Here is a 24,247-nt window from a genome sequence, read left to right on the forward strand (position 1 = left end):
TTTATTTTTAAAAATAATTTTTTAAAACAGAAAGAAAACATGCTCTAAAGAACTACCTATGAATTTATTCTTTCCTATGCTTCTTTCCAAATTGGATCGGGTTTGATTTGATCCGATTTAGATCCATTAACATTATGGTCGGAGAAGATTTCAAATCGAGCCCCAAACCATGGCAGATCGGGTTTGATCAAGCTCGTAAAACTTGGCAGTTTTGGGATAGTATCAGGCAACAGGGTTTGGAAGGCCCAACTTATCACTCAACAATCAACCCACAGGCTCATTTCATATATCTACCAAATAACTTGACCCAAATAAAAAACAATCATTGTTAATATATCTGAGTGGAAAATAAAGTAATTTTATAAATGGCTTAAACCATTTAGTTCTGAAGATAAAATATTAGTTATACTGTAAGTCTTTTTAATCTAGATTACATTGTTTTTGGGCCACTTAAACCTATTTATTTTTTAAATTACACAAATTTTTTATGATTTTTCTTGTAACTAAAACTTTGATTTTCATTTTTAAATATTTCAGGTTTACGATGAATCTAATACATAAAACATGAGGTTTACATTGCTAATTACGTCTTAATTTAATATCCTTTTAAAACATTTTTAAATTATAATATAATTTTTTTCAAAATAAACTAAATTAATGTATTTAAACTATCATTTTTACTCATATAATTTTAAGTATTAGAAACTCAATTCTTAACTAATTTCTATATTATAAATGAGAATCTATTATTTAGAATAGAAATATTTAATAGAATTATTTTTTGTAGTATTTACCACATGTATATCTTATGATTAAAATTATGTGAGAATGATGTATAAATTAGTTCTACATTTTTACTTTTTTTATTTAACTAATTCTTATTATTTTATATAAACTTTTATTTTTTTAATACTTAGTTTTACATTTATAACTTTTTTTATCTTATATAAAATTTCAAAATTTTCTATAAATACTCGTATTTACATTTATAAAATTATATTTGTAATATTATTCAAACTTCATATTACTCTTGGATACTTATGTTTAATCCTACAAAATTCACAATATTTAATTTTTTATTTATAGTGCTTTAAATAAAAAATTTCAGTAATTACATGTATTTAATTTAATGCATAAAACATTATTATGTTTTTTAGAAGCTATAAAGTTAATCACTTTTATCATTTTTTTCCAAAATTCGTATATTGATCTGAAATACTCTCTTACAATCGTTTCTTTAGTTAATCATATAATATATATACACACACATAATATTTTATCTAATTTTCATTAGTGTATTATATTTTATTAGTTTTATAATTATGCAAATTTCTTAATTTTTATATTTTTTTATCTTTATAATATATTTTGATATTTCATATTAATGAAATTTTGTTCTTCAATTATATATAATACTCGTACATTATATGAACTAGTTGTATAAATTTTAATATGTTCTGAATGCGTGTACATATATGTGTGCCTGTATCTTAAAAAGAAATTGTGTTTTAAATTTGTTAAAATAATTGAATAATGAAGATGTGAATGAGTATTTTTATAATTCTGATAACCGGTTTAGTTTAAAAATATTGGTTTATTATTAACAAAATTATAGAATTGACAAGTAGAAAAATACGTTTTAAAATTACAGTATTAGAAAGTGCTTTGAAAATAGTATTTATTCCCACGTTTTGTCTTTTGGTATTTTTTATTCGATTATGAATGGTGAAAAAGGCAGAGGTTATCTCTGAAAAGAACCAAATGGATTATGCACATTACATTACCTTTCTAATCTCGTGCAATGAAAGTATCATTTTTGAAAAGAGTTACTTATGAGGATAGATGCTCATGAAAGAATAATGGAAATTATTCGTACACAGATCTGTTGATAGCACGATGAAAAAGAAAGAAAGCAAAAGAAAAATAAAAATTAACGGTGAAGAATAAACTTTCCCAAGCTTGTGAGAGACAAATTTACGTGTGAATAACATTGTAGAAATAAAGAATACCACTAACTTGGATTATTACTATATAAAAAGGTACCGATGAGAAATGACGAATGATATGCTGCCGGAAAAATTCTGACACTTTATGTCCACCTTAATAAGATCCAGCCAAAATGCTGAAACCACGTCTACAAAAATTTGAGAAACAGTGTCTGTCAATATTCTCATTCGATCATGGATGGCAGAGACAGATTGATTAACACTTTGATTAATGAGAAGCAGAAAAACTCCTGCTTGTGTTAATATCTGTGTTTTAGACATAAAATAATATCCTGACAAATCACAACGATGGTTGATCACAACACCCCCATTCTGTGCACTCAACCCATCTCCACAGGACACTGTGTGTTTCAATTATGTTAAAAAAATTATAAGCATGGATTCAACTTCAAATTTTCGATTAATAATATTAAAATAAATATAAATTCATAAACACTCAAACGTGAATCTATCTAATCACGCGCACAATAAACTCCCGTTGGTATACTTTAGGCAATAATTTATCTTGTTGCCCAAGTTTTAACCGCAATATCCAATTTGGATATTTCCAAGTTGGATTCCAATACGGTGTGACATTTGCATAAAATTCAACCACCAAAAGCCAAAGCACAAGATAAGAAATTAGAGCAAATAGCATTAATGGGGATTAATCTATAAAAATTGCCCAGTAAAATTACAGCTACATACAACTATACTATACTGATTGTGACTTAAAACAAAAACCCGAAAAATCTGCAAAACCTCAGCAGCTCTCTACAAAACAGTTTAAAATAATGGTAGCATAAACTAGATCTCTTCTATAGTTCTATGTTGTTAGATCTATTATTTTTATGTAGTCAAATTCTGGGTCTTCATTTATATATTTTATTATTATATATTATTTATCTGCAAAACTTTAGAGGCTCTGAATATCAACTTCTTGGTGCTGGTGGACCCCACCTTTCCAATTCCGGCAATCTGATTGCTCGTCTTCTGCATCCACACTGTTCCTTCCAGGGCTTGAAAGACCTTTAACAGACCCTCCTAAGAGAAGAGGACCTTGTGGAGAACCAGACTGTGACAAGCTCCCCTTTGATTTATCTCCACATTGCTCTTGCCCCATCCACAACCCATTATTAATAGCCTGTCCTACTGAAGAAACTGGGAATCTCCTAACATGAAGCCTGTACTTCTGCACAAACCACAGATCTACATAAGTTGTTGTCGACAAAAAAAAGATAATAATGATAATTGAATTCTTAATAAACAATAATAATTTGGGTTCTAATCTACTAGAAAAACGCACTTGCAAATGGCTTTTCACTTCATCATTTGTTAGGCCTTCCACTTGCATCAATTCTCTAATCTGTTTAGGAGTGGCCACTGCAGAACAGAAATAACCCAATTAGATTAGATTAGGTTCAGTACGCACCCCCAATTTACATGAACAAGAATCAATTAGGCCTTGCTGAAACTTATATTTGTTACTTATTATTATACCTTGTGCTCCACCCAGTTGTTGAAGCGCGTCCACAAAACGCCGGTGAAGCTCCGGCGACCAGCACCGTCTTTGTTTCCTCGGATTCTGCTGCAGATGTTGTGGTGGTTGTGGATGACTCTGCACCTCAACGCGGAGCAAAGAGGAGCCAGAACTGCTTCCTCCACAACCACTCTTGGAATTGCTATGACTCAGTTCAGATGCTGGAGTCATCAAACTAAAGCTCGGAGCTTGCGAATCCGTCTTGGGGGCACTCGAATTTCCATTGAATGATGTAAATGCTCCTTCTCTATTGTTCTTCTGCTCCCGTGGTTGAATTGGGTTATTAGGCACATACCCGTCATCTTCATCATTCCTCTGCCATAGCAAAAAATAAAAATAAAAAATCTTAATTCTGTTGAATTGAATTTAATTACATTAAAATGTAATCTATGAATACAAATCCAAACGACAACTTTAAAATTACCGATTTGGTTTCAGTGCTCCAAAGCTGAGCTGAGCTCATCCAATTCTTCTTGTCACAGATTTGATTTTCCATGGTTAAGGGTCCATTTCCATTTCTGTTTCCTCCAGAATTGGTTTTAAGTGGCATGAATTCTTCAAGCAAAGGTGGATCTTGCATTCCCGAACATTTGTTTTTTTCCTCTTTCAATCTTGCTATGGCTGCATGCAAAACAAAATTGTTATTTAAACCGAGAAAAAGAAATGCACAACAGTGATGATAACAAAACGCACCATCGCTTAGGAGGAGCATGCAAAGGGGAAGCTCCCGTTTAAATGCCTCAACCTTCCTCGATTCATCTTCCAATCTTTGCACAAAACTCTCGAGCATGGCGAGTTTCTCGCACTTGTCTCTGTTCCGAGAAACATCGCCGATAAACAGGGAAATTGTTTTGGGGACAAAGCCTAAACTCAAATCCAAGCTAAGTTCCATAGCGTTTTTGTTTTGGGTTTTTTTGTGTGACAGTGAGCACCACTAACGCTAAGCTCCAACAAGTAACAAAGGTGCGAAACTACCATACCCTGCTTGAGTTGAGAACGAAGGCATAAAGAAGAAGAAGATAGAGATTAATTTATAAATAAGGAAAGGAAAACTCAGATTCAGACCAAAAAGATTCGTGTCTCTCATTCGGGTCGTCGCGTATTTGTCTCACTTGTTAACACTGCCCAAGCTTATGCCAGAGATTATTTTTTACACAGGAATTATTTATATTGATAAAAAAGAGAGCTCAACGATTACATCCAGTCAAAGAGGAAAAGAAAAAATAAATAATTATCGCTCATATGATAAATAAACAAGAATTAGATGATAATAATAATAATATTTTTATGCGCTGTAAATTTTATTTTTTTAATTGTATGTATATAAAAAAGTAAATTTTTAAAATAATAATAATTATACATGATACTATATAAGATATGATATTAAATTTTAAATATTAAATAAAATATTAGGCTAAATTTTTCCACACTTTGTTTATATATAAATAAAATAAAATAAAATAACCACTCAAGTAAAATTGAATCTTATTAAAGTAAAATAACTGAAGTAATATGATAAGAAGAAAAAAGATAAGATGAATGAAAAATGTTATTTCATTTGTTTTTTAAAGTTTAAAGTTTTGTATAAAATTTAGGAAAATAATTAATGTTTCAAATTTTATTAAAAATCATTATTTATTATATGTAATCTTTCGCTAGATATATTAATTGTCAATGATAAAATTATAAATATGTTTATTTATTAATTTTATTACATAAAAAATGGACAGCTTAAAGTAATTAAAGTATAAAAAATATAATAAATAAATATTTATATTATTGGAGCATTTAATTTATTATTAAATTACTGTTGTTATAAAAAAAAAAGGTGAAAAAGTAAGGATAAGAGAAAAAACAAGAAAATAATTTGTTTTGTGCATGTGAGAAATAAAACCATGATAGATGAAACATTCTTTAAAAATATATCTATTGTTACTTAAAATTTTAAATAAATAAATAAATTTTAAATTTTAATTATTTTAGTTATGTTAACATTTTGTATTTTTAAATTACAAAAATATAGATATTTGAAAAAATATTTACTATTATTTTAAAAATTATTCTTACCACTTTTTGAAACCTTACTACTTTTATCTTTAAATGTATGTATCTATAGCTTTTTTAATAATTTTTCTAAAAAATTACAAAAACATGATTGTTTTGGTAAAATTATAAAAATATAATCTTTTATAAAGATTACTATTAGCGATTTTTTAAAAAATTGCTAACAATGACGTTTTTTTAGTATTTATTAAATATTTAATAATTATTTTAAAATTATTATTGACAAATTTTTATTTTTAATATTTTTTTGAAATGTTATCATTGTCAAATTTATATTTTTTTAATTTTTTATCTTTAAATTCTGTACTTACGCAAAAAAATTATCATTGATGATCTTTAAATTTTAAATTTTTTTAATTTTTAAAAAAATCAAATATAATTAAGTTTTTGTTCTGTTGATAATAGAAAAAATAATTTACGTATCTACATTAAAAAAATAGATATTTTAAATTTTCAATATTTTTATTTTTATTTTAAGTCTTTTTATATATATTTTTAAATTACAAAATATAGGTATTTTTAAAAATATTTTATTATTATTTTAAAAATCGTTATTACTACTTTTTAAAACTTTACTAGTTTTATTATTAAATATATGTATTTATAGCTTTTTTTAATGATTCTTTTAATAAGTTACGGAAATATAAATTTTTTTGTAAAATTATAAAAATTCAAATTTTTTAAACAGTGATTTTTTACTGTTTTTAGTACTTTTTAAACAATTAATTATTATTTAAAATTATCATCAATAACTTTTTTTAATTTTTAATATATTTTTTAAAATATCATTAACAACTTTGTTACTTTATATTTTTTATTTTTTATCTTTAAATTTTTGTATTTATACAAAAAAAATTATATTTTTAAATTTTGTATTTCTGTAATTTTTCAAAAATTACTATATTTAGTATATATAATTTTTAAATGTATAAAAAATAATCCATGTATCTACGTAAAAAAAATTCATATTTTTATAATTTTAAAAATATTACATTTCAGTATATATAAATTTTAAATATTATATATAAAAATAATTTATATTTTGTAATTTTAATTAATAAAAAATATTAATAATATGTGATAAAGTATGTCAGAAACCTCTGGATTCCGTGCTTAATCGAGGCAAAATGTCATTTGTTACTTTTGATTATGTGAAATTGTTTATCCAATTAGTCTGCTTTTGTGGAGATTCTTTGTTTGGTTGGCTAATCAGTTGTGTAAGGTGAGGTATAGTTGACCTGACACGTATCTGTTACAGTATTGATGAAAAGTAAGGGTATTTGAGTCATTCCAACACAGCACCTCATCCATGACCCGTACTCTTCGCTCGTGTTTGGCATGACTATATTTTGAATTTTTTATAGAATGATCACATTGGTCAAAATTTCCTGATATTATCATCTCAACTCCAATAAAATTATTGCTAGATATACTATTTTTAGAAAAGAAGTAGTGTGAAAACCACATATCAACATAGACTGAACTTGTTATTGCACCCAATGTTTGACAATTTCTGTTTCCTGCATTTCAAAGGTTTAAATTTGCAGTAAAATTCTCGGTGATTTTAAAGGGAGACCATGAGTCCAACAAAAAGTAGATATAAAACTATTTACCATGTGCAGTTTTTACGGTCAACAACCTTTATTTTGTGGCATTGATTCCTTATGTGATTTTGATTCTATATCTCCTAGCGTAACTCGCAATTATTGTATATTAATATTACTCATGAAAATGAAATTCATGAAAAAAAATATTATATATATATATATATATATATATATAAACAGTTGATTAGTTGTTTAGTTTTGTTAGATTTTTTTAAGTTTAATTAAAGGTGAAAGCTAGGATGAGTTAATAAAATAAATGACTTATAAATAATTAATTATTTTTAAATCGTTAAATGTATTTTAATATCTATAAACGTTTTATATCTTTTATCTATTACTTAATAATATAAGTTTATACATATTTATTATTTAATTTTTTATAAATTTTTTTTTTACTTTCAAAATTTTTTATTTTATATCTTTAAAATTTATTATTGTCTTTTGTCTTTAAAATTTTGGACATTGTGTTTTTCTTTCTTCAACTTTGTATATCATAGATCTCTTAACTTTATTTTAAGAAAGTATGCATTTATATACGCATTTAAATGCAGCTTAAAAACATAATCAAATATAACTTTTGGATCAATAAAATGTTAAATGTTATGTTATATCTTTAGAGTTTTCACAAACTCTATCTATGAAATTAATAATTTCTAAAATTAAAACTTTCATATTCACTCTTACTATCTCAATTCATCATGAAAATGAGATTTTATATTGATACATTATTTAATGCCTTTTTCGACATTTCTCATGTTCTCCTTATATAATGGTCATTTTTGTATCTACAAATTTTGCAACATTCACTTAAGTCAAATTTTTTTTTTCGCTTGAGTGAAAATTTAAAAAAAAAAAACTCATTGCATGTAATTCGCTTAAGCAGAATATAAATCGTTTAAGCTGTGAATAACAGCTTAAGCGATGATTATTAATTTAAGCGAATATCAAGGTAAGGAAACTTTTACATTATAACCAATATAGCTTAAGTGAATATCAAGGTAGGGAAATTCTTACATTATAAGCTATTTTTTCTAGCTTAAGTGAAAATTACAGGAAAATAGTGGCTCACTGGAATGATTTTATATAAGCGGTGATTCTTGCGCTGAAGCCATACAAGTTATATTACTCACTTAAGCGAATAATATTAGCTTAAGCAAATACAATGCTAAGAAAACCATTAAATTATAACTTATTTAAGCTTAAGCCAAAGACTATACCTTAAGCGAAATAATATAAGATGTAACAAATATGTTTTTCAATTTTTCCTGTATTGACCTATGTTATATTTTGATTTCATAATTGAATAGATATATTAATAAATTAATTATTTCATTCAATCCGCTTGAAGCAACTTACAAACCAAAATTAAACAAATTATCTTTGGGAGGATAGTCAAGGGGTTAATTATTTTAAGGCTTTAATATGTGATTGGTTCTTATAAGTTGCATTTTGTGATAAATGCTTATAAAGTTTTTTTAGTTAAAATTTAGTTCATAAAATGTTAACATGTTAAGATTTAGTTCTTGTCGTCAATCTCTCTTCTGTTAATGGGTGACCTCACACCTTATTTTATTCATTGTTTTAATAATTACAATGATAAGTTAATTGATTAACAATAAGTATTGACTTTTTATGATAATTAGGCTTAAGCTTTCAAACACTTTTATTGAAGTTGTAAAAAGAGTTCTAAAAGCTTCAATCTCGTTCCAAAATATAATAGTTACTATTAATTCAAGTTTCTTTGACAAATAAAAAATTTGTTCTTTAACAATCATTTCAGTTATGTAATTAAATTTTTAAATATCGAAAAAGTTTTACTAAATACATTCTTAGGCTTAATATTAACTTTTATAATTGAAATGTATGTCCAAATTAAAATTGTAATAAATAATTAAAAAAATTAAAAATAATATGAAAATTTTACTTTTTATACTCTTCTATTTTAAGTTTGAGATTTGTATTCATAACATATGACTTAGCTCAGTAATTTAATATCAAATTGATTAAATTATATTTGGTTGGACTAGTGGTATTTATGGTGATTAACAAATGTAAAATATATATATATACATTTTACTTTTAAATTTAAATTTATAGTTTAAGTGAAGATAAGAATGAGTCTATAAAATAAACTAGGTAATAATTTGTTATCTTGCTTGAGCAAATGATGGAAATTTACTAATTTGCTTAAGCTAATAATAATTTGTCTAAGCTAATAATATTTTGCTTAAGCTAATGATATATCGCTTAAGTTGATGATATTCTACTTAAGCTAATGATATTTTGCTTAAGCTAGTCTTTTGGCACTTAAGCTAGTATTATATTGCTTAAGCTTATAAAAACTAGCTTAAACCAAATAAATATAGCTTAACCAAGACAAGTCTAGCTTAAGCAAAATAAATAAAGCTTAAGCGACTAATTTTTTGCTTAAACTAAAAGTATCATGCTTAAGCTAATTTTAAGTTGAAGCTTTAAGTTATCTTGCAATACCTAACTCGTTTAAGCGCATGAATACTAGTTGAAGCAAAATTGATGCAGAGAAATTATATTGCATGAATATTAAGGCTAAAGTTACACATGAATCGTTGAAGAAAAAATTTAGTAGGTTGTTGCGCTTAAGCGAGTGGTATACCGCTTAAGCAATTTTTATATTTTATACAAAAAACCTCCCTATATTATATTTGCTTAAGCAGAGATTGAAGAGCTTAATCGAAAATGTAACGATTATATGTGAAACTGCAACACATTCTCGGCTTAGTTAATAATAACTTTGGTATTTTTGGATAATAAAATTGCACACCTAACTCACTCACTAGAGAAACCGTCATTGAGTTGTGACATGTCAGTTTTAACAAAACAATCACCTGAAAGATATTTTTAGGTTAAGCGAAATCATATTGACTTAAGCAAAATTTGACAAAGTGTTTATATTCATCACTATTTAAAACTAGTTTTAAGCATATCAATATTAGCTTAAGTGAATTTAAAAAAATATTTTGAATTCATCATTGTCTATTATTCGCTTAAGCTAATGATTATAAACTTAAGTGAAATATGTCAAAAAAATTTAGATTCACCACCGTCTATTATTCGCTCAAGCGAATAAATATTGGCTTAAAGCGAAAATTATTGTTTTGTTTCGTTCAACAAAATCTTTTCATGCATTGCCCCTATTCTGATATAATTACACCAAAGTGTTAATATCTAAGATAATTAGGATGAATATATAATGTTTTCAAATTTAATTGGTTCCACTTACAAATATTATATATCAAAGTATAACAATTCAAAAAAGTTGTAGTTTTTTAAGTTTAGGGTAAATTTGGGAAATAAGTTTGCATACTATTAAAGAGAGAAAAATAAGGAAGAATTGAAATTGCATAAGAAGAAATTAAAAAAAAATATTCGACAATATTTCAATAAAGGATTATCTGATTTTATTGATTTCATGGGTAGAACTTTTTAAACTTCTTTCAAATAAATTTCAACACAACCGCTGAATTTATTGTTGAACTAATTGTTAAAAATACCAAAAAAATTATTGAACTTGATATAGAAATAAATTTAAGAAAATATAATTTAGTTCACTTCAATGAATAATTATATTCTTCTTAAAAAACAGAGTATTAAAGGACTCGTTTTAAGTATCTAAAACATTAAAATCTTAAATATGCAAAACTTATTAAAAATTAAATTATAAATATTATAATTTTTAAAACTTGTCATACTTACTATAGCAAGTTATTTAGTTAACTTATTGGTGAGTCACTTAGTTTAGTAACTCACCATAACATTCATCCTAATTAAATAAAAAGTTAAAATGTGTAATTAATTTTAAAAAATCAACACCTTAATTATTTTTATAATTTTAAATTTGTAAAAATTAATTAATAATATATAATTATTTATATTAATCAAAGGAAAATAATATAGATTTTCAAAATTAAAAAAATTACAAGAATAATAAAGTATATTATTTTAGTTCAAACTAGGCATTCAAGTGGTATAAATATATTTTTTAGGTTTATTTTTTACTGTTCAAACTCTCCCAAATATTTGATTTTTTTTTCCTCAAGTTTCCCTTATCATTCTTCATCGTAGGTTCTATAATTAACTCCTTACAATAGTGTTATTCTTTGCATTTTGGCATATTTCATTCTGCATTATGTAAAATGTTAAATCAAATAGATGTTGACTTACACTGATGAAGATAAACTTTCTCTTTATCTTGTTGTCCTGAATATAAAATTTATTTGTAATGTTCCTTTAGACTGGTTCAAACTTTTTTATGCGAGACATATAAAGTTTATGAACAGTGACAAGTTGCCTTCTAATGACATTTCAAGTAGTTAAAACTCAAAATAGTAATATAAGAAACAGTGTGTTTCTATCATCTATATACTAGTGATCACATCAATTATATGCTATGTTATAATTAATTTTTATCCTTAAATATTTTGTCTTCCTTTGTTTACGTAATAATATAATAATAATTTTCTATCATAAAAAATAATTTTGTAATAAAATTTAATATAAAATACTTAACATAGTATGCAAGATATACTAATTTTCTTATAATTATATATACCTTTTAAATAAAATCAATTTAACATAAAATTAACAATAAAAAGGATAATTAATTTATAACAAACAATATTAGCAAACTACCCTCAAAAGTTTGAGGGCTACCTTCTATATAAATATGCAATCCATGTTTTTACAATTTGTTTATTTAAAAAAGAACCCCAAAAAAATAATTAAAATACTGATTTTTTAATTAAATAAAAAGTATATCATTCACGCTGTTTTCTTTCTCTCACACAAATAAACAAGTGTTAATTCTCTTATCACATGAATCTCGTGTTGCATATGTCAGTATCCCTCGTAGAGACAAATTTTATCCACATTATGTTTGTAGGGATTTTTTATATCTAATTTTTTATTGTACTTCAAAAAGTTATTTATAAGAAATATTTATTAAAAATTAATATTTTAAATATTAAAATTTTCAAAAAAATATTAACTTAAATCTTTACTGTGTGCAAAATATATATTTTATATTATAAACTTAATTTACTGTATCATCCAAACAACACTTTTTTAACCACTTTAACTCATTGATTCATTAGTCAGAGAAAAAAAATCAAAGGAATGAAGTGTGTTATTTTGGTCTCCCAAGTGATGTAAATGTAATAATTTTCCAAAAATGAAAAGCAGCATGATATGTCTGTCACGTGCAAGATTCTTTTGAAGTTATTTTTTAATTTTGATGTTTATCAACATGATGATTGATGATGCCCTATTGGCCTATTACTTTTCATCATCTCTCTATCCCCACACAACTTAACCTAAAGAAAAGTGGTTCTTGTGGTTAGTGTATCTTCGAAATAAGAATCTGACAGATTACAAAAATCAATTGTCACTACCAATGCAATAACAACACATGGCAAAGAATAACTTTTCACAAACGCTGTTATTCTTCTGCGGTTATGTGGTCGTCTTCTTCCACTACCACCCATTCGTGGCTTCCAGAATTTTAATCAATTTGATCGATCCATGACAAACGTCAGATCAGATGGCAGCACTTTGGATTCCATTTCTAGTTTGGATTCCATGATTTCAGCATCTGCGCGTTTTAAAAGCATCTCGTAATTTTCCACATGCATTATACCAATGGTTACAAGATATAGATAGGATTTCTCTGGCTTTTTCATTGATATGGGGTAATAAGATCACTTCAAATTTTTTAGTAGCTTATGAAAAACTTTATTACATTTTGAAATAAACTATCTCAGTGTTATTTATTTATGCAAGTAACTTTTGGCAGTTTGTAATAGTAAATTTGGACAATTTTAAATCACCGCAGATGGTTGTTGAAGTTTAAAGTAGGCAGATATTACTTACCTAAAAACAAAATAAAATGACTTTTTATATTTTATTTTGAGTGAAATTTTCAAATGTTTTACTCATTTACTAATTTTGAAAAGTTGTTATCCAATGCTAATATAGAAAAACCAAATTATGTGTGAACAGTGAACGTGTATTTTTACAAAAAAAAAAAATAATTATTCATTAAAAACCAAAAATTAAAATTGTGAGAGTACACAGGCATAATTAAATATAGAATTATTAATTAATTAAAATACAAACAGACTTTATCTTTTAAAATGTATTTCCTCTGCTTAAAATGAATTAAAATCTCCTTAATAATATATTATTTTAAAAGTATCTTTTTAATGTAACTTTTGTATTATATTCTTTTAAATGTTTGAAAAACTTAAACATTGAATATTTTTATTTAGTAAATACTTTGTTTCAATAAAAACGAATTATTCTTGATTTGTTTTCAGCATTTCAATGAACACAGAAAAAAATCTACACCTTTTAATAGTTATAATATGGACCCTACCCTAATCCATGATGTTAGAGATAAGGATTCGTAGGGGATGGGATTTGGTTGGTGTAGTTTATGTTGTGCAAAGACAAACCACAATGAAGAAGATGCCTCCTTTCCTTTTTCCTCTGGTATTCATTTCATCCATATGCGTATCAAAAACAGAGGACGATTACGGGTAGCCATTGGTTCTGTCTTCACTTTCCCCTTTATATTGTTATACCATGTTTATGTTTGTTATTTGCATCGCTCATGGGTCGCCGTTTGGGATTTGTCTTATTAGGGAAATAGCATAGGTCTTTCGGAACACTTGTTTTTCTTCGCTTCCCATTTATCATGGTACAAGATGATAGGACAGATTCTTCGTCCTCTGAAACAGATCCGGATAGATATGATGCTTTCAGGTGAGAGAAACTAGGGATATACATCACTTACCATCTAATCCATATTCCCTTGTAAATAAATCAAAATGCAGTAAATTTGTAAATTATCACAATTTTGAATAATTATATAAAGCTTATTCAATTGTACCATTTAATCGTAAACTCACATTGCTTGCGTTAAATATATGCAACACTGGAGCAGTAATCGACAAATATTATTTTATCTCATAATATTTTCAAGATTTGTATATACAAATGACATAACTCACATTATGGTTGCTATGTTATATTTTTAAAAATTTAAAACAAAAAATAAGGTAAAAAATAGCGTGAGATTCTTGTGATTATAATTCGCAGTGAAAAATAATTATTTTTTAAGATTAAACATTCATTTATAATATCCACACAAAAATATATATTAGTTTTTATAAAAAAATTATTTTAAATTTTTTTATTATTATTACAATGACAATTTCATATTAGTGTCAATTAACTATTTTTTTATTATATTTATCTTTCACATAAATATTTTAGATTTTTTAAATAAACCTTATAATTTATTACATTTTTTTATGTTTAACTTTATGTATTGATTAATTTTTATATGAATATTACTTTTAACATTTTTATCTTTATTATTTAGAAGAGTATTCTAAATTCTTTAAATAAGTTTCATATTTTTTTATGTTTAATTTTATGTATTAATTTATTTTTACATGAGTATCGCCTTTAACATTTTCATCTCTAGTATTGTTATTTGTGTGTTTCATAATATCTCATAATAATTTTTAAATCTCAATTATGTTCACTTGAGCCATATACAAAATTAAGAATTTTTTTTTTCTATATCTTTGATATATTGATAAAAAAAATTAGAATAACTCTTTAAACACTTATTTGATTTAGCTTTAATCTTTAATTTTTTAAAAATATATTTTAAAATAATTTTATAAAACTATTTTTAAGAAGAAAATAAAAATAAATTTTTTTTAGTAATTTAGTTTTTAAAACTGTTTTTGATTAAATTTTTATTAGCTGTGATGAGAGAAATAAAAAAAAAAGAAAACATAGAAGTAATTGTAATTTTTACTTTTAAAAACTAAAAATAAAAACAAATTTTTATATTTTTATTTTTAAAAATATAAAATTATATTTAAAAAGAAAAAATATACAACCTGAAGTATTATCATCATTCTTATTTTTATTCATTTATGTAACTACATATTAAATTTTTTAAAATAGTATTAAAATGAGAATGATAGAAGAAATAATGAGATTTATTATTATAATGTGATAGAATAGATAAATAGTAATTTTTAAGATAAAAATAACGCAAAGATAGATCAAGACATAAGATCTTCTCAAGATGATTCTTGCATGAATTTAAAATAAAAAGACATTAACTTGTATAATAAAACTTGATGTAATGAATTAAAAATATATGAAGTTTCTTTAATAGATTCAAAATATTTATTTAAAAATGTTGAAAAAATGTCATTATATTAATAGAAACAAAATTTTAAAAATAATTTTTTATAGAAGGATTAATATACAATTTTTTTTATTTATAGAAAATAAATTAAAAAAATGTTTAAAAACTAAAACAATTTAAAACTACCATGTCGAATAATCATTTATCACTAGAAAAGAAAGCTAATATTTTTATTTAAGAGAATAAATTTAATCTAATATTCTTAAATAAAATAACACTTCTAATTATAAATAGAAAAAAATAGTATTATCATTAAAAATTAGATAATAATTTAATAGATGATATAATTGTTTAATTAAAAAGTAAAAGAATTAAAATTAAGACCGGAGAATGAAATTTAAATCTAGTGACTAAAACAGTCGCCGTCTGTGGGAATCGAACCCACGACCACGTGGTTAAAAGCCACGCGCTCTACCGGCTGAGCTAAGACGGCTATGTACATTGTGCGACAGTTTATTATAACTAAAATAACTCTCCACTGTACAAATGAAAACGCACCAATTAATCTAATTTGGTGTGTCGCATTTTATTAACGAAGAAAATTCTTTAATTTATTAAAAAAATTGAAAGAAGGGCAAGTTATACATAAACATTGAAAATTGCAAAAAAAAAAAAAAAAAAAGGAAAGGAAGAGAGACAAAAGAATAGAAGTATTCTCATGACATTTTTTTTTTATATTTAGTTATATTGAATAAGTTTTATATAAATTTTTAAAATAGTTATTAAATTAAAAAGAAATAATTACACTTTTAGTTCTTATACTTTAAATATATATGTAATTTTACTTCTTTAATTTTAACTATTCACATTTAATTTTTAATCTTTTAAATACTGATATTAAATCATTCACTTTAAAATTTTAAAAATAATTTTAAGCATACATTTTTTATATGTTTATTTAAATTTTGTATATTTTTATTTATTCATTTGCATAAATTAATAAAAAATATTATACTTCAATTATATTTTTATTAATTATCGAATAAAGTTTTAAACTGAAGGACTTAAATTAAGCATTTAAAAAATTAAAGAGATCAAATATAAACAACTAAACACTTAAAAACTTGAAAGTTAATTCTTTATCAATATATATTAAACATAAAATAAGATAAAGCCTATCATACTCTTTTTCCCGGACTAGTCCTACATAACATTCATTATATTACAATTAAAAGATTATTGGGTACTTAGGGACTAATTTATTTTTATATACAGTAAAGGCCACCGAACCACTAATCAAGTGTTTCACTTCATTTTTTTTTTTTCAAAATCTTATTTTTATCAAAATTTCAAAAAAACTTTAAATATAAATGATTATTCCTTTTATAGAATAATCATGACCAACATGCTACAAGCCTTAACCGGATTTGGTCCTGCGGTCATAAACTCTAATTTTGACGTGTTTTTCCTTCAGCTTCTGATAGAATACAATTACAAGGGTTTCCTATGTAGACTGCCAGATCCAGATTTTATCTCGAGAGCTGCAATTACGTTTGCTTTCTGAAACAATATAGTGTATCGATACTCTGTAGTAAGGCCAAATGGCCCAGTAAAATATGAAGTTAACATGGTCCTCGCAGCTTCATGAACTAAAAATATACAAAATCTTCAACTGCGAAGTGGCAAAACAGGATATATAGAATAAATAAAATAAAAGGTCACGTAACATCAAGTACTTCGAAAAAAAAAATTACTGAAAATCTGTCACTTTACTAATTCCTATTCCTCCTGTTGGCGGACTGCCTAAAAGACACTAAAGAAGACCTTAAAAAACTAATTTGACAAACAAAATTCCCCATCTCTCCCATGCTTGACAGAAATAACAATGTACAAGCAACTCACTGCTCTGTCTTTATAAAATGAGGAGCCAGCAGTTTTGTAACTGTGAAACCATGGAAGGAGTCAACATCAAAGAGTTCTTTCAGCTTCTCGTCACATATTATTTTCCTCTTGTCAGAAGGATCCTTCACAAAGCAATCAGAAATTTAACTGGTGTTTTATCTAGAATGTATAACACAAAATAAAACCACAGAAAGTTCAAATGTGCAGCTTAAAGGTAGCCAGCATTGTCAATGCTTCAAGCTCAAACCCAGAGGGCGGCTCTTGCATGATGGGGCATGTTAGAAATACAATGAAGCCCTCAGGACCCCTCACACAATCGTTTAAACTCTTGGCAGGAGTAGCTGACTGACAAATTCATTATTCAGAAATGAGCACAGTTTATGGTTAAGAACAAATAATCACAATGATAATCATAGATCAAAGAAAAAATCTGAACAACATTGTTTTGACTAATTTCAACTTGTTAGTCTCATAATTTCTCTACTTAACTAGTAATATCAAAATTAGTTAATAAGTCCATATTTTGAAACTTGGCCTATATTTAATGAAGAATTAGTACTGATTTTGCCATTATTTAATGAATTAAGAAAGAATTTAGTCACAATTAGAAAAAAATTTGATAAAAAATAAGGTTACACATAGCAGGAAGCACAATTTTGCTTAAAAGTCAACCTAAAAGTGTTTCATGATTATGCACAACCATGCTTTTTCCCTAATTGATTAGGAGATTTTCAACTGTCTATGAGGGTAAACCTGAAATCCAAAATTAGTAACACAAAATCATATATTTCTCTATAGATAAGTCATATTTTCTATTAGAGTTTAAATATATTTTTAAAAAAATAAATCATTACATTTTCTTGAATTCTAACTCCTATATGATGAGCTTTACACATTTGATACAAGACACTTTTTCCTAGTCTACTTTTAAAGAAATTTGAGAGTAGAGATCGTTCATGAAAATATAAAATACCTTTCTGAAGTTTAAGTAAGTGATTGAGAGTGCTTTTTAAGAACAAGAACTCTTTTTATCTCTTTATTTTTAAGATCTCTTCTCAATGACAATTGAGATTTTCTTTTTAAATTGATTTTTTTCTTATTTATTATGTTTATATTTATATGTTTAAAATTGACTATTTTTAACACATCATAATTAATTGTATTGTAAACAACTGTACCACATGTAATTAATGAAACTATAGGATAAAACAAGACATAAAATTAATTAAATCAAACTTAATTTTTCTCTTTTTAATCGTTATTAAAATAACATAGACTCTTATGCTTTCCCATTCTTTTTGTTTTACATGACTACTGAAAATAATAGTTTTCAAATAATGTTAATACTGCATGATCATGTGATATTAGTAGTTTTAATGTGTTTGATAGTCATAGGAAAATTGAAATTAAGATTAAACTGAAAGTATACAAAAATGTGTAAAAGTGAAATCATATATCTTAAGTTCATCTCAAATAATTTTTTGTTAGAAATTGCATTATTTTCTTTATCTTTTGATTACTTTCTCTTTTTCAATTTTATTTTATTATGCACTATTTGGATTTAATCAATTAAATTATAATATTCACAGCAATTAAAAATAATTTGTGTGAGACGATATTCTAAAAATTCAAAAATCCTTTTACTACTTTTCGACCAGTACACTTACAATCGAATTGGATGAGATTCACAATTCATTTAAACATAATGGAATGTATATTGTCAATTAAATTTCATCTTTATCCTCTCCACTCATTCCATTTTCTCTCCAAGTACACCCATTGAACAAATTATGCAATTCTACAACGTCTTGATTCTCTTGGTCAATTGGAGTTAAAAGCTTTACAACTTGGAAAGGGAAATTCAGAAACAAAAAGAGACAAGTGGATAAGCACAAAAATACATATACAAAGAAGGATAATGAGTGTCATTTAATCCAGTCAAAGGTAGGCATTGGAAAGTCAAAGACTTCTGGAAAAGTCCATGTCCGTGGACTTGGTTATGATGTGTTAGAGGCTTTATGATTGGGTTTACAGCTAACATGAAATACAAAAGTACATCTTGTGATGATTTTTCACATTATCACATACAAGGTAGAGTTATAATCCAATTAGTGCCTTGCTTGAGGCACGCCATCTGAAATTGTTATGTTAACTGTGTGGCATAAACTGTGGTGTAGCTGATATTATTTTATTCAACCAAAATGTCCGATTATTTGTATACAACTTTTTAAGCTTTTCACATGGCCATTACCACTAATGCAGAGAGACAAATAAAGGTTTATTTAAGCAATATATATAGGACAGTAGGACAATTTAGAGAAATGACAAACCTGAAGATTGTTTCCTTTTATGTACTCCCACATTCTTTTTATGACATCAGCTCTTGATAACTCACTTTCTCCAGTACCAAGGAAGTTTACAAGGGCGTCAGATAGCTGAAGGGGAGCCAGAAAACCTGATTTCCCTACCTTCTGCCGTTTTTCCTTTCTTTTTGGCTCATCTGAATCTGTCAGAGGTAAGTTATAGGTGTAGTACACCATAAGTAATTGATTGTATTCATTTGACTACATGTATGAACAGGAATAGAAAAACTACAACCTCATACCATAAATTTCCCTAAAAGTTTATCCACTGTGTGCATAAATGATTTCCAGAATAAAAACATGGATTTCTTTTTGCCGATTCAAAAGAAGAATACTCCGAACAAACAATATACAAATAAAATATGTAAGGTGGGGTAAGAAACTGCAGACGAATTTATAATTGGTTAAGAAGGGACTGTAATCAGGTAGAAAAATAATATAAAACATTAATCAAATTCATTACTCATACCATCTTCTCTCTCTTGCTTCTTCTGCTTTTCCTTTGATGCAGACTTCACCTGGACCACTATATCAAGAGATGCAGTTTAAACATTTTTTTTTATTCAAATTATCAACAAAATATTGACTAGTAGAATGTAACAGGGAAGCACGAGTCTGCAGTGTCATCAAATCAAAGTAAACAATCAGTACCATGGAAATATATATATTATTATAAATCAGTAAAAGCTCTATCTTAATGCAAGAATATGTAAAGGGGTCTGGTGCACAAAGATCAGTGGTATTTTATAATGCATAATAACAGGACCCAAAACAATACTTTGATAAGAAACTCTCGAAAAGAAAACTTCGCAATTTCAAGGCATTAGAATCCCTACAATCACAATAAGGCCCACCTGGAGGAATTTAAAAACGGATTAGGTGTCTGGTCTAGAAAAAAAATTAAAAATAACAATATAAAAAAAATCCAACATCATATGCAGAGTAGCATAATAGTAAAAAAGAAGGGCAAGGTTACATGAGCATACCATCATCTGAATCCAATGGCCAGATATGCTTCGACAAAGCTTTGTTCATTTGGAACATGTCAATCGAATTGACACTGAAAAGGGCGCGCAATGGTTCATCGCAAATTATAATTCGTCTATTGTTTGTGTCTTGCAAATTTTTCTCCCTAATATAAGCCCATAGTTGCTTAACAACCTAAGGCCAGGAACAGAGTTACATCATACACACATTTTCACATAAATTGTAGGTATCCATGACCAGTAATATGGGTGTAATTTCTCATTTAGAAAAAGAAATTACATATACCTCTGTCCTGGCCATTTCTGGAGCTCCAATGAATTCTTGAAGTTGCGGAGACAAGCTACATAACTTGCAAAATCCACCACCTCTTTTCTTTACTACCTCATCGCCTAATTTGTTAGATCTGAAGAACAAGAGGAAACAAAACTGATGGTTTACTTCATCACCTAACAAGCCACTAGTTAAGAAATATTCAGTACAACCTGCTAAATGTTTTCAATCACTTAAAAAATCTATATAAAATTATTTGTGTTGATATAATAAATCCTTTCTCCTTTTATCATTGTCCCATGGATACTGGTTAGTATTTTTTGACATTGAAAATTCAGGATGAATAAAAATTCTTAATTTTTTTTTCTCAAGGTTGTAACATAAACATCATTACGTATAGATAAATTTCTCTTCGGCTGTCTTTGGTTTCTTTGATTGTTGTTGCCTGGTCGGTGATTATGAACTAGTTGTTTCATCTCTTTTTTTATTTATTGTTTTAATTTTGTTTTCAGTTTTCTTTGAGCCAGAAATTATAAGCGTGCGGCATCATAATAAGAATCAAAATCTTAACATTTGCTATGGAGAAATTTTTCATGAGTGCTTTAGAAACCTTTTAAGAATGATATATTCTTGTGGCTCCAGAACAATACAAATCAATAGTTGTTCGCAGATGATAGTCCTAGCAAAACACTGTATCAACCTGCAGTTTAAGTCGATACATTTTTTTCTTTTGGACTAAGATAGCCAAGGCCAATGGTCTGGATAAAGTTACATCAGCTTTCAGATCATCTTTCCTTCGAAAAATCTTTGAAGATAAGCAATGTATAAATACAATGACAAATATATGGTAGTGTTTTACATGCTTTTTCATTATTTTATATTTTGCGGAAGGGAAAGAATTTGACCAGGAGACTCTACAACTTTAAAAGGCCGCCTGTGGATCAATTCTCCTGCTGGCAATTGTGCAATAATTGCATAAGCATCAGCATTACACTTCAGGGATCCAACCTTAGTAATGATTAGCTAAAGTGACTTAGCAAATATTGAGGAAGAGGGATTAGAATATCCCATTTCATGATCTATAGTTTTCCAAGGAATTTCTTGGAAACATAATTTACAGAAATATATACTAATTTTGCAAAGGCTACTAATTTGGTTCATCAAGTTGTCTACATGAGCGGAAACTTGTTAGATGACAGAAAAAATTACTTAAAATTTCACAATAAACAGTTACAAAAAGGAAGGGCAGGGGAGAAAACAAAGCCCTTATCCACCATTATGGAACAGGTATTCTGAAGTCTTAATTTGAGGACAGTGTGATTACCGGGCATGAGAGGCAGAACAGAAGACCAGTAAGTTGTATAGTGTTTATGAAAAAATGTTATTACAATCTTCACAAGAGCAGAAAATCCGAAAAAATAAAAGTATAATTTGATGTGTCATTGGCATTACCATACAAGAAAGCATGCCTAACAAGATTAGATCGTTAGGCAAAGCAAAGAATGAGATGAATATGCGTGCATAAAAAAATCTAAAACTGTAAAGTTTCTTGTTCATGTAAACCTACAAGGCAAGAAAGCGTGGAATTGATGCATAAAAAGATTGAATTGTTAGGAAAAGAAGAGAATGGGATGAATATGGATGTATAAAAAAAGCAAAAAATTGAAAACTGTGTTGATGTAAACCTGCAAGGCAAGTAACCTCGTCACTAACTTGAAAAGCACACAATTTTTATGGAAAACACCAATAGAGAGGAACGTAGCATAGTCTTGGAGTGGACCCCAATTGCTCAAAATAACTGAAAGCCATGTGCGTGTGTCAATGGCGAATGCCAGCGAAATTAAAATTGATAAAAAAAATTCCAAAAAATAAAATAAAATAAATCGATATGATGCTATTGATTGCTAAATGGCAGGGAATCTATGCTCGAAGATAAGACCTTTAAGGAGAAACCAGTAACTGTCAATCAAATTTGTTTTATCCTTACACACAGAATCAGAAAATTCAAAGAAAATAGCATGAAAATCGAAAGGAAAGGAATCAAGAAGCAAGAACAGACTAACCGTGCTTTATTCTTCCCATTCTTGGCGCCCTTGGGTTTGGTTTCCTCTTCCTCTTCGTCATCGTTATCATCATCTTCTTCTTCCGATTCTTCCTTGGAATCAGAGCCTTGGCTTTGTTCAGGATTGGGCGCATCTTCTTCTTCTGCCTCTACGTCGTCGTTTCGGGGAGAATCTTCTTGTTGTGGTTGGTGGTGCTCGCTCTGGAGGAACAAGTCCACCTGTTCTCTAATGAATGCCTTTCGGTCGGATAAATCGATTCCGAAATCGGCCTCCAACTGGCGGCGGACGGTGGCGGTGGTGGTGGTGTTGAGGTCGGAGCTCCGGAGAAACTCGCGGAGGCGGCCGATAAGCTCCGATTCGGAAACCATAGCGTAGAGGGAGTTAACCAACCCTTCAATGCACGAGTTGCCTTGTAGCGGGTGACTCACTCTCTGACTCAGTCTCAACGCTAAAGAAAAAGGAATTGGAAAATGGAAATTCCTCAGCCAGGGACACAACTGGAAATATATAATTTATAAACCTTCTCTCTCTGTTTCGCTTGCTCGTTTCTCGTTACTCGTTAAGGAATAAGGAGTAGGACGAAGCAGTTGCCAGCGCCGCACGTGCCCAATTCTCCTTACTATTTCAATTAATAATTTTTTATTTTTACAATAATTTTCATTTTCTTCTTATATTTTTTAATGATGAAATAAAAATATAATTAATGAGGTCTAAAACTTGCGAATAAAAAATTCTTACATTAGTTCGTTTGCGCTGTCTTTTTTCCGATTTTGCCCCTCTGATTGTGGCGAAATTACCCTCCCATCCTGTCTCTGCGTTTTGGTTTAAGAGAATAATAATATTTATTTTTGGATGCACGAGAAAGGAAACTGATCTCAGGTTTGGATAAGTTACAAGTTTGTGTGTATTTGGATTTTGGCTTTTGATGCTCTGTCACATGCATAAAGTTGGGCTTTCGTCACCGAATCACGTTTCGAAAGAGATTTTTTATTTAACGTGATCCGGTTGGGCCGCGCTTACCCTCACTGAAATTGTCAAACGGATCAATCGTTTTGTGGGCTACATTCTTTCTAGCCCAAGTTCTTATTACAATTAAAAAAACCACTTATAAAAATCCAAGGGCCAGTCAGACAAAACCTTTCCAACCTTTCTTTGATAATTCAGTGTCCCTAATTATTGAAGTTATAAATAAAAAGCTGTCAACATTATAATTCATACCGTTTCTATTTTAACATTACTTTTAGATTTGGTCATTAA

General features: G+C 27.4%; 2 protein-coding genes and 1 non-coding gene across 3 annotated transcripts; all 3 read right to left on the reverse strand.

Moving 5' to 3' along the window:
* Positions 1-2,565: 2,565 nt before the first annotated feature.
* LOC113869666 (transcription factor HHO5) lies at positions 2,566-4,513 on the reverse strand. Its single transcript, XM_027506110.1, has 5 exons — positions 4,219-4,513; positions 3,950-4,146; positions 3,486-3,840; positions 3,292-3,368; positions 2,566-3,177 (listed from the first exon to the last, which is right to left on the reverse strand). The coding sequence occupies exons 1-5, from the start codon at positions 4,415-4,417 to the stop codon at positions 2,902-2,904; spliced, it is 1,104 nt and encodes a 367-aa protein (XP_027361911.1). The 5' UTR covers positions 4,418-4,513; the 3' UTR covers positions 2,566-2,901.
* Positions 4,514-15,825: 11,312 nt separating this feature from the next.
* On the reverse strand, positions 15,826-15,898 carry TRNAK-UUU. Its single transcript has one exon. It is a non-coding gene; the product is annotated as a tRNA-Lys (tRNA).
* Positions 15,899-16,974: 1,076 nt separating this feature from the next.
* LOC113868556 (upstream activation factor subunit spp27-like) lies at positions 16,975-23,530 on the reverse strand. The gene is made up of 6 exons (XM_027504234.1): positions 22,991-23,530; positions 20,943-21,060; positions 20,657-20,831; positions 20,140-20,196; positions 19,638-19,813; positions 16,975-17,429 (listed from the first exon to the last, which is right to left on the reverse strand). Exons 1-6 carry the CDS (start codon positions 23,356-23,358, stop codon positions 17,304-17,306), a joined length of 1,020 nt encoding a protein of 339 aa, XP_027360035.1. The 5' UTR covers positions 23,359-23,530; the 3' UTR covers positions 16,975-17,303.
* Between the last annotated feature and the right edge of the window lie 717 nt (positions 23,531-24,247).

This window comes from Abrus precatorius, unplaced genomic scaffold, assembly GCF_003935025.1.
Source record: "Abrus precatorius isolate BTA unplaced genomic scaffold, Abrus_2018 Scaffold6, whole genome shotgun sequence".
NCBI lineage: Eukaryota > Viridiplantae > Streptophyta > Magnoliopsida > Fabales > Fabaceae > Abrus > Abrus precatorius.